At 42.4% G+C, this 14,568-nt stretch overlaps 1 protein-coding gene and 1 long non-coding RNA gene across 3 annotated transcripts in view; one reads left to right on the top strand and one right to left on the bottom strand.

Moving 5' to 3' along the window:
- FLT1 (fms related receptor tyrosine kinase 1) overlaps positions 1–14,568 on the bottom strand; it is a 159,716-nt gene that overhangs the window by 68,158 nt on the left and 76,990 nt on the right. For both annotated transcript variants that reach the window (XM_064493239.1, XM_064493240.1), the window contains exons 11-12: positions 14,093–14,207; positions 5,751–5,859 (exon numbers count right to left, since the gene is read on the bottom strand). In XM_064493239.1, coding sequence (XP_064349309.1) covers positions 5,751–5,859; positions 14,093–14,207 — 224 coding nt within the window. The remainder of the gene's footprint in view (positions 1–5,750; positions 5,860–14,092; positions 14,208–14,568) is intronic.
- LOC116157160 (uncharacterized) lies at positions 7,650–12,977 on the top strand. Its single transcript, XR_004141086.2, has 3 exons — positions 7,650–7,861; positions 8,310–8,412; positions 12,471–12,977. It is a non-coding gene; the product is annotated as an uncharacterized LOC116157160 (long non-coding RNA).

The raw sequence follows: 14,568 nt of genomic DNA, 5'->3' as shown, positions 1-14,568 counted from the left end.
AAAACCATACGTGCTTTTACAGCCACTTATTTAAATGAGCTGTGAACAAGTGAGAACAGGACGTCCCAGGTCCACACTAGGGGACTTCAGTCCTGACAGTCAACCCTTTAATCCTCAACTTTTCCAGTAAAAAACCCACTGACATCCCGAGTGTCCTGCAGCTCGACTGACCGTCTCCTCCCGCTACTGGTCCATCGCCTTCCCTGTTCTTGGCTGGTACTGAGGGGCAGAGAGGAGTCGGCTCACTTTCTCAGGGCTCCTTTGATGGTGATTGTTTTACTCAGACATAAAAGAGCAAGATTTCTTCTGAAAATGTGGACAGCGAATCTGGAAGAGTTGCCAGATTCCCGAGCAGGGGCAACGTCAGGGAAAATCATTTTTAAATCAAATTTACTCTCAACAAACATGAACCGTTTTCTTAAAGTGACTGCATCATTTGAAGTCCTTTTCTCCAAGGTCAGTTTCTGGCTAACCTGCATGTCCGTTTTCTCAGGGCCTCTGGCCCCACCTGGTGAGCTCTCCTCCTCAGCTTTCTACACCTGGACAATCACTGAGCCTCTCCACTCAGCGTTCCTTAGTCTCCCTTTGGACCATTTCACCAGAGGATTTTAGAAAATCATTGGTTACTGGCCCTGAACTGGCCTGCTCTCAGACCCCTCCCATTGCTAGTTACTAGTGGCGCATCTGTATTTAAGTAAAGAATTGGGGCCAACATTTTACAAAGTACTTTGAAGATGAAAAGCGCTATGTTATGCTATTATTATTATTATCCTTTGCACACAAAGCTATAAAGAAACCTTTAAACCTTAAGGGGACAATAGTCCAAAATTAGACATCATATCAGCTCTTTCCTAAATCCCACTTTGCTTGTTTTTCTGATTTTTCTGGGCTTTGGCTTTATTATAAAGTGTCACGTCTGAAGAAATGCCAAAGTATTCATCTGAAACCTGGGAGCGGGGAGTGGCTTACGATGTGGTCAATAACGGGAGAGAGAGGAGGCCCATGGTGGGTTTCCTGCTTTTAAAATGAAACTCTAAGAATGTTCCAGAAAATGCTGAAGCAGCTGACCGTCATTTTTAACATAACAACAAGGTGTCAGAAATCGCCCCCTCTAGTTCAGCGTCTTTTTACACTTGGGACGCTTTCCAAGCACGAGGAGTAAGACATCGGCCATCAGCTTCTACACAGATACTCGGGCAGAAGCACTGTGCGCGAGCTGCTACCCAGTCATGTCTGCAAAGACCACGGACTTCCACTTGCGAAGTCTCATCCCGGTGGCTAGAACCCAGGCGGGCCCAAGTAACACCACGGAGAGCGTGGAGAGAGTTCCTATTTACTTTAGTGATTTGAAACTTCCTGTGGAAATAGCTCACAGGTTTCCTGATGGAAGATTTTGTTTATCTTTGCCAAGCACCACCAGGAATCTCAAAATAAAATGCATTTAGTGACATTGGGAAACCAGGGAGATAAGGCAGTGCTGTTCCTGTTTCACCCTCAGTAATTGCTAACACACCCATGGTCATGCTGAGTGCCAGCAAAACAACAAAAGCACACACGCTGGAAAAGAAAAGAACTCAGAACCCGGTAGGTTTCTCACACAGGAGACACTGTTCGGTGGCGAATTTGGTATATGTTGTCAGACAGCTCTTAGAATGATGACCCGTTTCTCAGCATAGACCCTCTGCTATTCTTTTTTGATCCATGGAAGATGATAAAATGTCCTAAACTAGTTAATGAATCCAGAGGGATTTTTTTCCCTTAATTTACGTAGGTTTTTTGTTTTTTTTTCCTGAGTACTAAAACAGACCCGAGAAAGAATTGCCTTCTAACTCTCAGAGTGAAAACAAGAAATGTTCCCACACTTCAGGAGCTGATGTCAATGCACCAGCAGACACTCAGCCATCTGACAGAAATCACGTCTTAGAAGGTGCCGTGGAGAAGAGTCAACCCTTGCTCAGGAGAGACATTCCACTGAAGGTTAGGTGAAATCTATTTACAAAGGGGCACATTTGGGGGTGAACATTTTGACTTGACTGGATCCAATGTGTGAATTGAGCTCATGAAAGAGACAAGCAAAGAAATGAAAAGAATGAAAGTTATCTCATTTGTCGGGTAGAAATAAGAAGGTTTTACTTGTACTGAAGAATAGAAATAGCATTCTCAAAAAAGACAGTGAGGGGTTACTAGGAACTGTTGCTGGCTGCAAATAGATTCTACGTACCAGTGAACCGCAAAGTCTGGAGAAGCAGCAGGCAAGGATGTGAATGGCCAGAGTGAACTAGTTTGCATCAATTTGGAAGGCAGCTCTGTTATTGTATCTTAAGGAAGGGGCAACGTAATTGAAATGAGGATCAATAAAGATCCAAATTTAGATTTTTTGATTTAGAGTAGTTACATTGTAGACACATCTTTCAAAACAGTAACTGTACTAGGTCAAGTATAAACATGAAACAAACATACATTCATTTTTCAGAAAACAGTCATGGAAGGTGCAACAGTCCTAAGAGTATTTAATCTCGTCTCTAGTGAGAATAAATCTCATGACAGAGATTAAGAAAAAGAGAATAGTTTTAGAAATAATCAATGTAAGTAAATTACTCTATTGTGACCAAACCAAACTAGAATCTTTCAAAACTGGTAGCGAAGAATTCTGTTCCAGGCAATGGGGCTTGAATGGATGAATTTGTGCTTGGTTTTAATATGAAAACTCTTACATTTCTAGAGGAAAAGTGTTGGGAACTTCAAGTTAGGTATGTTGGAATAGAGTTCTCATTGCTCCTTTCAGCAGGATCTAGAAAAGTTTCCCACCGTCGCACGGTTATAAACAGTATCAGGTGGTGGGAGGTGGTTTCTGTCTGAATTCAGCAGGTGATCAGATTTATCCACTGGGGTCCTTTGGGCAGCAGTACTGTGCACAGATCTCGGACAAAGCAGTGAAGAACTCAGGGGTACAGGTAGGCTAGATGGTGCTGCCGTTAACACTGGCCTCGACACCCCTTTCTTGGGATCTCTGAACAATAAGGAAAAGAGCATGACACCCCCTCCTCTCAGTACATTCTCTGCCAGTACCGCCGTCAGACCCAGTCAAGAGGGCTCTCTGTGCTGGCTGTATCCCTCCACAGTGTAGAGTCTGCGGGGCCAAGTGAGCATGCCCACCCAGAGCCCTACCCCTATTTCTTCATCTTCCTTCTGCAAAGATGTCTCTGAGTCTGCTTCCTGACTGTCCCAGGCCTCTCCCCTCTTTGCTCAGTCTGCCCTCCTGAGGCCAGCCTTGCACCCTCCTGTGGCCCAGGGAGACTGACTGTTCGGACCAGGAGGTGTGGGCAGAGTTGGATGTGTGGGCTGGGGACCACCCACCTGGGTACATGGCCGCTTGCCACAGGGGCTGAGCCAGGAGCCAAAGGACAGGACGGGTGGGCTCTCCCTGCACCTCCAGGCATTGCCACCATCTGCTCCGAGCAGTCCCAGAATTCTACATTTGGACCTGACCTTTCAGGTCATCATGAAAGTCTATTTGTCCACTGGAGGCTAAAACATATTTAACAGCTCCTTTGCTTGACAGAACTCGCAAGTAGTTAATTGCTATGACGACAAACCCAAATCCTTTGATAATTTAATAATAGGTTCTGTGATATTTAATAATAGGTCCAGTTTTTAAGTTGCTCTTAGGCTCTCAAGAGCCTGAAGGGTAAAATGATTTCTTATAAATCCACAAACTTTAATGAATACTTAAAAATATCTAATGACTGCAGGTTTTCAATGGTTTTGCTAAAAGAAAACGATCTATACTAAAATGTTATATGATAGTACTTTGAAAAGAAGAAATAATATACTTTTGTTTGGGGATTCATTCACATTAGAAAATTAGTAATTAAAACAGAAGCAGTCATCTAACAGCTAAAGCTAGACATACAGCTCGCAGGCCTCCGGGGGCGCTCTCGCCTCGGCTCTGACAGTGTCAGGACAAGGCTGTCCTCCATCTACCTGTTCAAGTTCTAACCCCTCAGGACCACCTTGAGTCCAGGACTACCTTGAGCCCGGCTTCCTTCTCAGAGGCTCAGAGCAACACTGTACAGAACAGGGCATCGAGTGGCTGCTGAGCACTGAAAATGTGGCCAGTGTGACTAAACTCAATCTTATTCAATTAATTTTATTTCAACTTCAGCTTTTAAAATGGAAGCAGTGTGATATTTAAAAAAAAATACCTATTACATGTTAAAATGATAGTACTTTGGATAGACTAGGTTAAATCAAATTAGTTTCACCTTTTCCCTTTTGTATTTAAAAGAAATGGCTACTAGACAATTTTAAGTCACGTATGTGGCCGACACGATACTGGAAGGTGTGGGCTGAGCTTTGGTAAATTCATCTGTCGTATTTACTCCTGCTCATTTCTTTCTTTGGATAGTAGGCTACACGGAACATCTCTTTTGTTTCTGTGGGGTCAAAACTCTTCCTAGAAAGACAGGCCTCGCGGCGTCACTTGGCAAGCTCAGCGCGGCGACGCGTCCGGGTGTGCAGGACGGGCACGGCTCCCTCTTTGGTACTCCACGCCACGCAGACGGCGGCCGTGAGTGGTAACTTGTTTCCAACCAAATACAAAGCACAGTACAAACCTTTGGACCTAATTAGTCCCAATCATCTGCGATTGATTAGAGAATCAATGTGTGAAAGGGCTCTGAATCCTCCTCTAAACAGAGGGCTGTCCTACTTGGCACGGTGTCAGTGTGACTTTCCCTCCACCTCTGGAGCGTGGGAGGACAGGGACGGCTTGGTTTTCAGAGGCCCTGCTGTGTGCCACTGCTCCTCCCCACATCCCACTGCCTCGTCTGGAAACTGCAGGGCCGTGTGGCCCAGCAGCCCCTGACGCCTGCCCTGACTCTGATGGTCTCCGAGGGCCTGTTCAAGGCTCTCTCCCGTGGACGGCTTCCCTGAGGGCTGGTGAACTTGCCAGAAGTCTCCCTGTAATCTGGCAGCCCACGCTTCTCATGAAATTGGACCGACCTATTTCTTTCTGGAGAACTCAAGGCAACTGCTAGGGCCTGCCTCACACAGGGCGAAGTTTCCAGAGAGTTGGCAACCTGCCCAGGTTTCCTCAGAAAATTGGGGGAGTGTGGAGCCAGGCAATTGTTTTTATACTTTGAGCTCTTACTTCCTTCCTGTACCCATGGAGGGACACAGGGAGTGCCATTTGTGTGCCTTGGAAATTTTCAGATTTGCAGACACCATCATCTTTTAAGGTGAAAGATTCTGAAATGCTACCAAAAAGTAGCACGTGAATAATTGTCAATGAAGGTCAGTTTCAGATTTCTTTAGGAAAGCCTCATTTCCCCCAGAATTACTGAAGTTGTAAAACAATTCACTTCTTGGGTTAAAAAAAAAATGTCATCACACATATTATAACTGGTTTCCTTGATTATTATTAAACAACCTCTGTGTGCTGGGCCCTGTGCGAGGTACTGAAGGGGGTTCAAAAATGCATATGACAAGATCCCAGATTCACAGCCCAGCCAGGGAAGGAGACAGACACAAATAGCTCTACAGAATTCAGGGAAATACCTCTTTAGGAGACCCAGTGATGGAGAAACTGTTCCTGAGAGCAAGGATGAAGGCACTCAAAGTTGAACAATTCTATGGAAAACTTTTTTTTTAAATTAAAATCACTCAAGTGCACTCAGAGAAAAAAACAAGATGTGAAGAGAGACTGAGGTCACCAGGCTGTTTTTGTGAGTATAGGGTATGTGGCTTACCTGTGACATAAAAGCTTATGTTTCTTTCCACAGTCCCTACTTTATTAGAAGCCATGCAACTGTAGATTCCAGAAATTCTAGTATCAGCCACAACCAAGGTGCTAGCCGTCTGCAAAAGAAAAGTCAACTTTAGCAACCAGACAAAGAACCATTTATAGATGCATCCCAGTGGTCACAGCAGCACTGTTTACAAAAGCCGAGACATGGAAGCAACCTAAATGTCCATCGACAGATGCTTGGATAGAGATGTAGTATATATACAATGGAATACTACTCAGCCATAAAAAATGAAATAATGCCATTTGCAGGAACATGGACGGACCTAGAGATCATCATATTAAGTCACTCAGACAAAGACAAATATCACATGATATCACCTATATGTGGAACCTTAAAAAAAACTATACAAATGAACTTATTTACAAAACAAAGAGGCTCACAGACATAGAAAATAAACTGTGTTACCAAAGGGGAAAAGGGTGGAGGAGGAATAAACTAGGAATTTGGGATTAACTGATACACACGACTATGTATAAAAGAAATGAGAACCTACTATATAGTATGGGGAATTACATTCAATAGCTTGTAATAACCTATAACGGAAACAAATCTGAAAAAGTGTGTGTGTGTATATATATATGTGTGTATATGTGTAACTGAATCACTTTGCTGTATACCTGAAACCAACACAACATTGTAAAGCAATGAAATTGAAAAAAAAAAAGAAAACAACAAAGAACCATTGGAACAGCCCTCAGGTCCTTCTGAGGGGGCAGGAGTCGGCTGTGCCATCACTCAACAAAGGTAGCATTGCAGTTGGGGTGGTTCCCAGAAACTCTCCTCGCCGAGCCCCAGCAGGAATGGAAAAATAACAGGAAAGCAGGTCCTCAGGAGACCGGGGGCTACGACATCCGACTCATTCGAGGGCTTCAGGCTTATTTATCTGATGCTGCTGGCGTAACAATTACCGACCTGAGGCCGAGCTGCAGGCCGGCACGTCCTACTCTAACGAGGTGGTCAGCTCCACGTCAGGGAGAGGGCAGGTGAGGCCCAGGTCTGCCCTTCTGCTGGGAGGACCCACGATCGTGGACACCACTTGGCAACAGGAGACTCTTTGCTGTTTGGTTCTGTGACGGGTGTGCTAAGTGAGCAAGGACCAAGAAGGCCAGACAGCTCCCTAAGACCCTCGCGTGTGTTTGTAGGTTAGAGTCTCTCAGCCTGTCCGTTCCTGCTCTACAAAAGGAAGCTATACGTTACCAATTAACAATATCGTTTTACTAGACTTTAGTGCTGCTGTTTGGCAAATGAGCTCTCACAGAAACATGAGTCATCAAAATGGGTGACCTCGAAAACACTTTCCAAGCTGTGATGTTGCAAAAAGTGATGTCTCCCCCCCCAAAAAAAAAGGCAGGAATAGCTCAGTGGTAGAGCACGTTCTCAGCATGCATGCGGTCCTGGGTTCAACCCCCAGTACCTCCATTAAAAAATAAACAAACCTAATTACCTCACCCCCCCAAAAAAAAAAATTAAAAAAATACAAAAAGTACATTAAAAAGTAATAAGACATGAATTTATACAGCTTAGACTGCCCTTGCTGTCTTCGTTTAAAGATAAAGATTAGTAGTATGAAATAAATTGAGAATTAAAAAATTTAACCCAATTGTGCAAAAGAGGGAATGCATGCTATATATGAAAAATAAAAAGCTAATAAGTTTTTCATATTTAAAATAACAAAAAAGGTTGCTCTAGTTATTTATAAATCATTGCAGCCTGTCTCCTCAGACACACAAAACTGGTCACAAACTCTGCAATTGTCAACCAGCGAGTGTCCGAGCTGGAGTGTGACGACCCAGAGACTCACGGGCTAAAGTCACACAGAGGCCGAAATGTGACGACAGACTTTCTAAGACGGTAACAAAAATTCTACAAGAAGTCGTAACCCTTTTCTGAGTTGCTAAGCAATGTGGTGGGTACTTTGTGTTCTCATATCCCTTCCAATAAGTTAAGGTATTTCTGTCTTTAACCTACAGATCAGGAAGACTAAAAAATACACGCCTGTTTGTTTTAGCCAGCAAGTTCACTGCTCCCAATTCTCTGTAATTTTCACTACAGTAAGTATTTCATGATGATTCCTCTTCTGTTTGTTGGATGTTCAATTACATCTACTGACCTAGCCTCTGTGTATTATTGAAAGGATGGGAAGTGAAAGTGTCTGCCTTGGGTGGCATTTTTCATTCAACTTTGCAGACATTTATTGTTTGTGAAGGCACTGTCCAGATGACATGAGGGAGCGGGAGGTCAATCTGATGCAACCCCTATTCTTAACCTCAAAGGACTACTTTAAGGCAACGGGGAAGAATGTCCCTACTTGAAGGTCAGGTGTATATTATTCTCTCTTTGTCAGAGAAACACTCTCACGAAGGCAAATAACCAGTGGAGGAGAGTATGGGGTGAGCTCAGGTGTCTCGTTCTCTATCTTGATTATTAATCTTGACAAGAGGTGGGCAGTAACAAAGTCTGGACAGCTGTTCCTTTTAATGACTACATCTACCACTTCAGAGTCATGGATGAGACGTTAAAGTAGCTGGAAGAGGAGCTTGTAGGTGGCAGTGAGAACGGAAGTATTAGCTGGTGGCGGCCGGAAGGACAAGAGAGACATCAGGTAAGACTGACTCCTACTTACGGTTACCAGGGGTGGGGACGGATAAACGGGGAGTTCGAGATTTGAAGATATTAACTACTATATATAAAATAGATAAACAACAAGTTTCTACCGTACAGCACAGGGAACTATATATTCAATATCTTGTACTAACCTATAATGAAAAAGCCTATGAAAGCAAATACATGCATGTATATGCATGACTGAACTGTTATGCTGTACACCAGAAATTAATGACATTGTAAACTGACTACACTTCAGCTAAAAAAAAGTTTTTTTTTTTTAGTATTTTACGCAAGCTGCAAGCTGTTTTCCAAATGATAGTGTAATATGGTTTTAAAATATGATTGATAATGCAAAAGTTGAAAATAAGGAAAATTTAGGAATAAGATGGAACTTATAACCTGTGATCAACATTAAAATTTATCTGCTTCTAGAGGATATTTAAGTTATAAATCAAAAGCACATTTTCATGAAAAACAAAATTATATGACAACTGATGCACAGATTCTATAGAGGCAGAAAAGGAGGTCAGGTGTGAACTGCAGGTCAGTGTAGTTTGGACCGAAGACAACTTTTTACAGGACAGAGGTTTTCTGAGTTAAGGGGACAAATCTGATCGCCAGTGCTCATAACCAAATACTGTTTCAAGAGGGGAAAAAAAATGGAGATAGTAAAACAGTTGGAACACTAAATATCACTTTAAAGGAGAAAGTATTTCAGACTCAAGATTGAGTTGCAGAATGTGTTTGAAATTAAAATCATACGTTATAAGGGATACCAAAAGAAGTTCTCAAGGATGTCTGCTTGTGTTAGTTCTATAATTAGTTTCCATTTGCCACAATGTTCTTAGTTCTGAACCTACACTTTGGATGCCTCTTCTGGCCCGGCCAGGACTGCAAGGATTAAGATATTAGCAACAGACCCTTAAAATCCATCCTCTGGGTCTTTTTGTATGGCCCAGGAACGCTGATGACAGCTGTCGTCAGGTCCTGTAAATCTGGAAGTTATTCATACTCCTTCCTTCCTTCCCTTTCGCTAACCCAGTGATTCACTACTACAGTGTGGTTGGAACCTCACGGAATAGAATGAATGGGATGCTGTGTGTAATTCAGCCTAATTTCCAGCACCAGCTTTTAAAAATAATCTCGGGATGTTTCTAATACAGTTTCCTTTTAAATGTTTCAGGGAGAAATAAAAGCAGATACGTAAAGGTCATGGAAGAATCTAAAATTATCTCAGGGTGGCACATTTGGGCCAACTGATGGGAAAACAGAACGTGAGAACTAGACAAAACTGGGTGGCGTGTGGGCAACGGAACCCAAGCTGTCATTCTGTGACGAGGTACTCATGCTTCTCTGATTGGACGTGTCTCTGACGGCACACACACTTCTCAATGAAGCCTTAGAACGATTTCAGTGGGAATGTTGCTAAGACGTTAAATTGTCGCCATCTTCCAGCCTCACAGAATTAATGCTATAAAACGCATGTCCTGTTTTTTTTTCCCCCTCACACAGGGTTCCCTCTACTTCCTACTCCATCTCTACAAACCAGCAGTCTGGCAACTGCACTTAAACAATACCGAAGCTGCACATTTGCTAACAGCAACTCCGGTTGATGACTCACTTTTCACAAATCTAGGCCAAAACTTGGCCATAAGGAAACTGAATTTTATTGTCCTCGGCACCCTTCCTTGGGTTAAACAAAACAAAACACAACAGTGAGGGGAAAAATCCTGTCCCTGAAATCCAACAGGTGGTCCAGCAGGACCTCGCTCCACTGCTGGGTGGAGTGGGGCTGCTGGATGTGCTGACTACATGCCTGTGGGTCGAGGGGTCACTGTGCTCTAAGCTAGGATTTTAATTTGCTTTCTTAAAATGTACAGAAAATAAAAGCAGTTTTAATTGTAAAGACCAGTGCAAAGAATTCTGAGATAGCAAAACTTCCATTTGTCATTAGATTTTTTTCACACATACACAAAAATATATTTATAGATGCTAAAAGTAAAATTAGTAAATTCTTCTAAATTTAGGACAAGTTAATAACTCATAGTCTAATGTTAGTTACTGATAGGATGTGTGTGTGTGTGTGCATATATGTATATACGCGCACACACACATAGTTTGGAAGGAGTATTCAAAGTTTTTTCAGTGCAAACAGTAGTTTCACAAACAGTCTTCATTGCATATGTTCAGTCAGTTTGGGGGACTGCAGCAGGGTATATATGACAATCTTTATAACAGGCAAACGAGGTAGGTCAGATATGAGCTCCATTTTTCTGGAGGAGGGAACTCAGGTTCGGAGGGGTGAACTGATTGCACGTGGTTACGCACACTAGAAAGCACAGAGCTTAGCCCACGGCTCCTAACTGCAGGCTGGATGGCACCAGGGCCAACTGTGTCTGGAGGTCTATATTTAAAACCTCTGTATAACTACAGAATTACAAGACAATAAATTTGGCTCAAGCATGCATGAAAAAAAAGCAGGTACGTTTATTTCATGCAGGGCTTTTTTTTTTTTTTAAGCTTTTTTATGGGAGTGGGGAGGTAACTAGGTTCATTTCATTTTTTTTATTAATAGGGCTACTGGGGATTGAACCCAGGACCTCATGCATACTAAGCATGTGCTCTACCATTGAGCTATACCCTCCCTCTCACCCAGGTTTTCTTAACTCTACTCCCATCTTTTTTTTTTTTTTTTTTCTTTTAAAAGTTACTCTATATGGAATCAGGTTGCTATTTCATGGTTCAGGCTAAGCAGAAACCTCACCTAGTCTTTTCGTTTCCACTTTCTTTTCTATTGTATATTTAGGTGGCTGGGATACCAAAATAGGACTAGAAGCTACGCTTGAAATGAAGCTCTTAAATTCTTGTTTTACTATCCGGCGGTTCACAGTGCGACCACCTGGTATGGTCAGGAAAAGGCAAGCCTGCACTGACAAGCTCAAGGGCATCTTGGAGTTTCCTAGTACGTCGTGACCACTCGCTCGCTTTCTACTCTGGGGCAGTTTCCTTTCTTAAGTCATGTAGTGTCACTCAAGTTAAAACTTTCAGGTTTACAGAATTTCCTCTTAAGTATGTCATTAAGCTGCTCTCTTACCTAGAGCCACACATCATGGAGCGTTTTAAACCACAGTTCATCTGTATTAGAGAAAAAGAGCTGTAAGCCACCCACAGCAATGCCTGTAGCTAAAACGACTGTTCCTAAGTGAACAAGTGACTGCCGATATTATCAGGCAGGCTGTCAGCACCTTAACTAATTTCTGTATTGGCTTAGTTGGCAGAGCACTAGATTTTGGCAAAGAAAGACTTTGGTTTGAGTTTCTCATATGCCAGTTTTTTGTTTTTTAAATTCTCTTTGTCCATTTTATTTTATTATTATTTTGGTGGGGGTAGGTAATTAGGTTTACTTATTTTTAATGGAGGTACTAGGGATTGAACCCAGGACCTCTTACAGGCTAGGCATGCACTCTACCACTGAGCTACACCCTCCCCCACCTCATATGCCAGTTTTAAGTTGTATGACTTTGAATTAATCATCGTATTGCCTCAGTTTTCCTCATCTTTAAAATGGAGATAACCACTCTCTGGCCTGCCAAAGAATGATGCAGGCATTACATAGGTCACAAAGTTTTACAGAATGAAGAATCCAGGTGTGATTTGTTATTGTTAAGCCCTACATGGGTGGTGGAGGGAAAACAGCTCAATGGTAGATCTTAGCATGCTTGAGATCCTGGGTTCAAGCCCCAGTACCTCCACTGGAAAAAAAAAAAAGAAAAAGGCAAACAAACAAAACTCAGTAATCAAGTCCTACATGGAGAACAATGCCACCTACCTTGTTGCCTTCAAACGCAAAGAAGGTAGCTGAACAGGTAACACGAGCATAACCAAACTAAAGCAGATGGTGTCTGTGTTAAGATTATTCGAAATGAAGACATGCAAGTGTAAGTAGACACTTCAGCAAGCGGTGATTTGATCAATTTTTTTTCCTTTTTAAAGCATCCCTACCCCTGGGGCCTGATAATAGATGTTTAAGTGTATTTTTCACTCATTCAACAGAGAAACAAGCCGCCAGCTCTGAGACCTGCTGAGATTTGCCTGGCTCCCGAGCTGTCAGCTCCCGCCGCGGCTAAGGAAGCTCGGGGGCGTGAACGAAGTATGTGCGAGAGGGACTTTTCTCCATGCCTGCCAGAGCCCGGTTAGGTCAGGGAATTTTGTTCTAAACTGAGGTATAAGTGACGACATTATATTGGTTTCATGTGTACAAGGTAAAGATTCAACATTTGTATGTATTGCAATATGATGACCACAGTAAGTCTAGTTAACATCCATCAAAATAATGTAGTTAAAATTTTTTTCCCGTGATGAGAAATTTTAAGACCTATTCTCTTAGCAACTTTTAAATACGCATTTTAGTATTATGATTGTCCCAGTGCTGTACATGACATCCCAATGGCTTATTTATTTTTTACCTGGAAGTTTGCACCTTTTGCCCCCCCTTCACCCATGTATCTACCCCCTTACCTCCTGCCTCTGGCAACCACCAATCTATGAGCTTGGTTTTTTGGTTTTTTTTTTAGTTCACATATAAGGGAGGTCATATGGTGTTTGTCTTTCTCTGTCTGACTTACTTCATTTAGCATAATACCCTTAAGGTCTGTCCATGTTGTCACAAACGGCAAGATTTCATTCTTTTTTATGGCCAAATTATATTAGATTGTGTATCTCTACCACATTTTCTTTATCCATTCATCCATCAATGGACACTGAGGTTGTTTCCATATCTTGGCTACTGTAAGTAATGCAGCAATGAACATGTGGGTGCATATACGTTTTGAGTTAGTGTTTTTGTTTTCCTCAAGGGTTTCTACCCAGAAATGGAATTGCTGGATCACATTGTGGTTCTGCTTTTAACTCTTTAAGGAACCTCCATACTGCTATCCACAGTGGCTGTATAATAACACCAATTATGTTGCCACCAACAGGGGACGAGGGGTTCTGCACATCCTCACCCACATCTATTTACTTCTTGTCTGTTTGACGACAGTCATTCTGACAGGTGGGAGGTAACAGCTCATGGTGGTTTTCATCTGCATTTCTCAGGTCAGGGAATCTGATATACTGTGTGTGTTTTTCTACCCCAACTGAGTGAGGCTTTGTCCTTGCAAAGACAGAGGGGAAAACAAGACATTAGGTGAAATGGGAACATTTGATTTTAGCCTACACTCTTGTACTAGCATTTGCTTGTTTACATCCCACTTGATAAATGCCAGAGATTCTCAGTCCTGGTTATGTTAGAATCTCCCAGGGAGCTTCTGTGAACCCTGGGCTCCACCTTAAAGATTCTGTGATCTTTTATTTATAAATAGTTGGTAGAGTGGTAATAATTGGTGGAGCACACTAACATGCAGCCAGGGCCGAGAGCCACTGACGGGGACCAGTCGGATGTTCAGGAGCCTGGTTCCACCTCTTCCACTGGGACCACATGCCCCTTCCCTTGGAACCGGTGGTCAGCTGGTGAGTCCAGCAGTCTGTGAAGTCTGAAGACATACTGCCTTTCTTCTCTCAGAATTTTTGTTTGAGCTTTTGAATTACTTCCGGCTCCCATTAACCCAGAACTGGAAGCTGAGTGCGTGTTTTTGGAATAAATATCCCAATGCTTTTTTTTATACAAACAATACCTTATTCTTTCCTTCTATTACTGCCGTGCGCTGAGTGATGCTCTCAATTCTGTTTCCTACGTTGCTGTCAGCATCCAGGATAAGGGACTCTTCATTACTTGAGCAAAAGTCATACCTATTTTTAAAGAAAGGAAGTCATCACTATGTTGCTTTGCAGCCTGGTCCAGCCCATGGTAATGCGTGAAAAGAAAAATTTTCTTCTTTTCCTTAGATTCCTCCCCCCGCTAATATCTATCCTCAAAACTTAAAAGTAGCAAACAGATTTTGCCTGATCTGGGAAAAACCCTACACCAGTGTCTCTCCATCCATACCTTCCTGTTCTAAATGTTAAATATTAAATAAAAACGCATATTCAAAAATTTAGCATTTTGATTTTAATTAGTTCCTAGTGGAGGAGACATGCAAACACAGGGAAAAGAACGAAGTTACGTTAACGAATAGAAACCTCAGGGAAATAACAGCATTTCACATCTATA

The sequence above is a fragment of the Camelus dromedarius genome, chromosome 13 (assembly GCF_036321535.1).
Source record: "Camelus dromedarius isolate mCamDro1 chromosome 13, mCamDro1.pat, whole genome shotgun sequence".
Classification (NCBI taxonomy): Eukaryota; Metazoa; Chordata; class Mammalia; order Artiodactyla; family Camelidae; genus Camelus; species Camelus dromedarius.
Note: the sequence above shows the minus strand (reverse complement) of the source record. Positions and strands in the feature narration are given on the sequence as shown.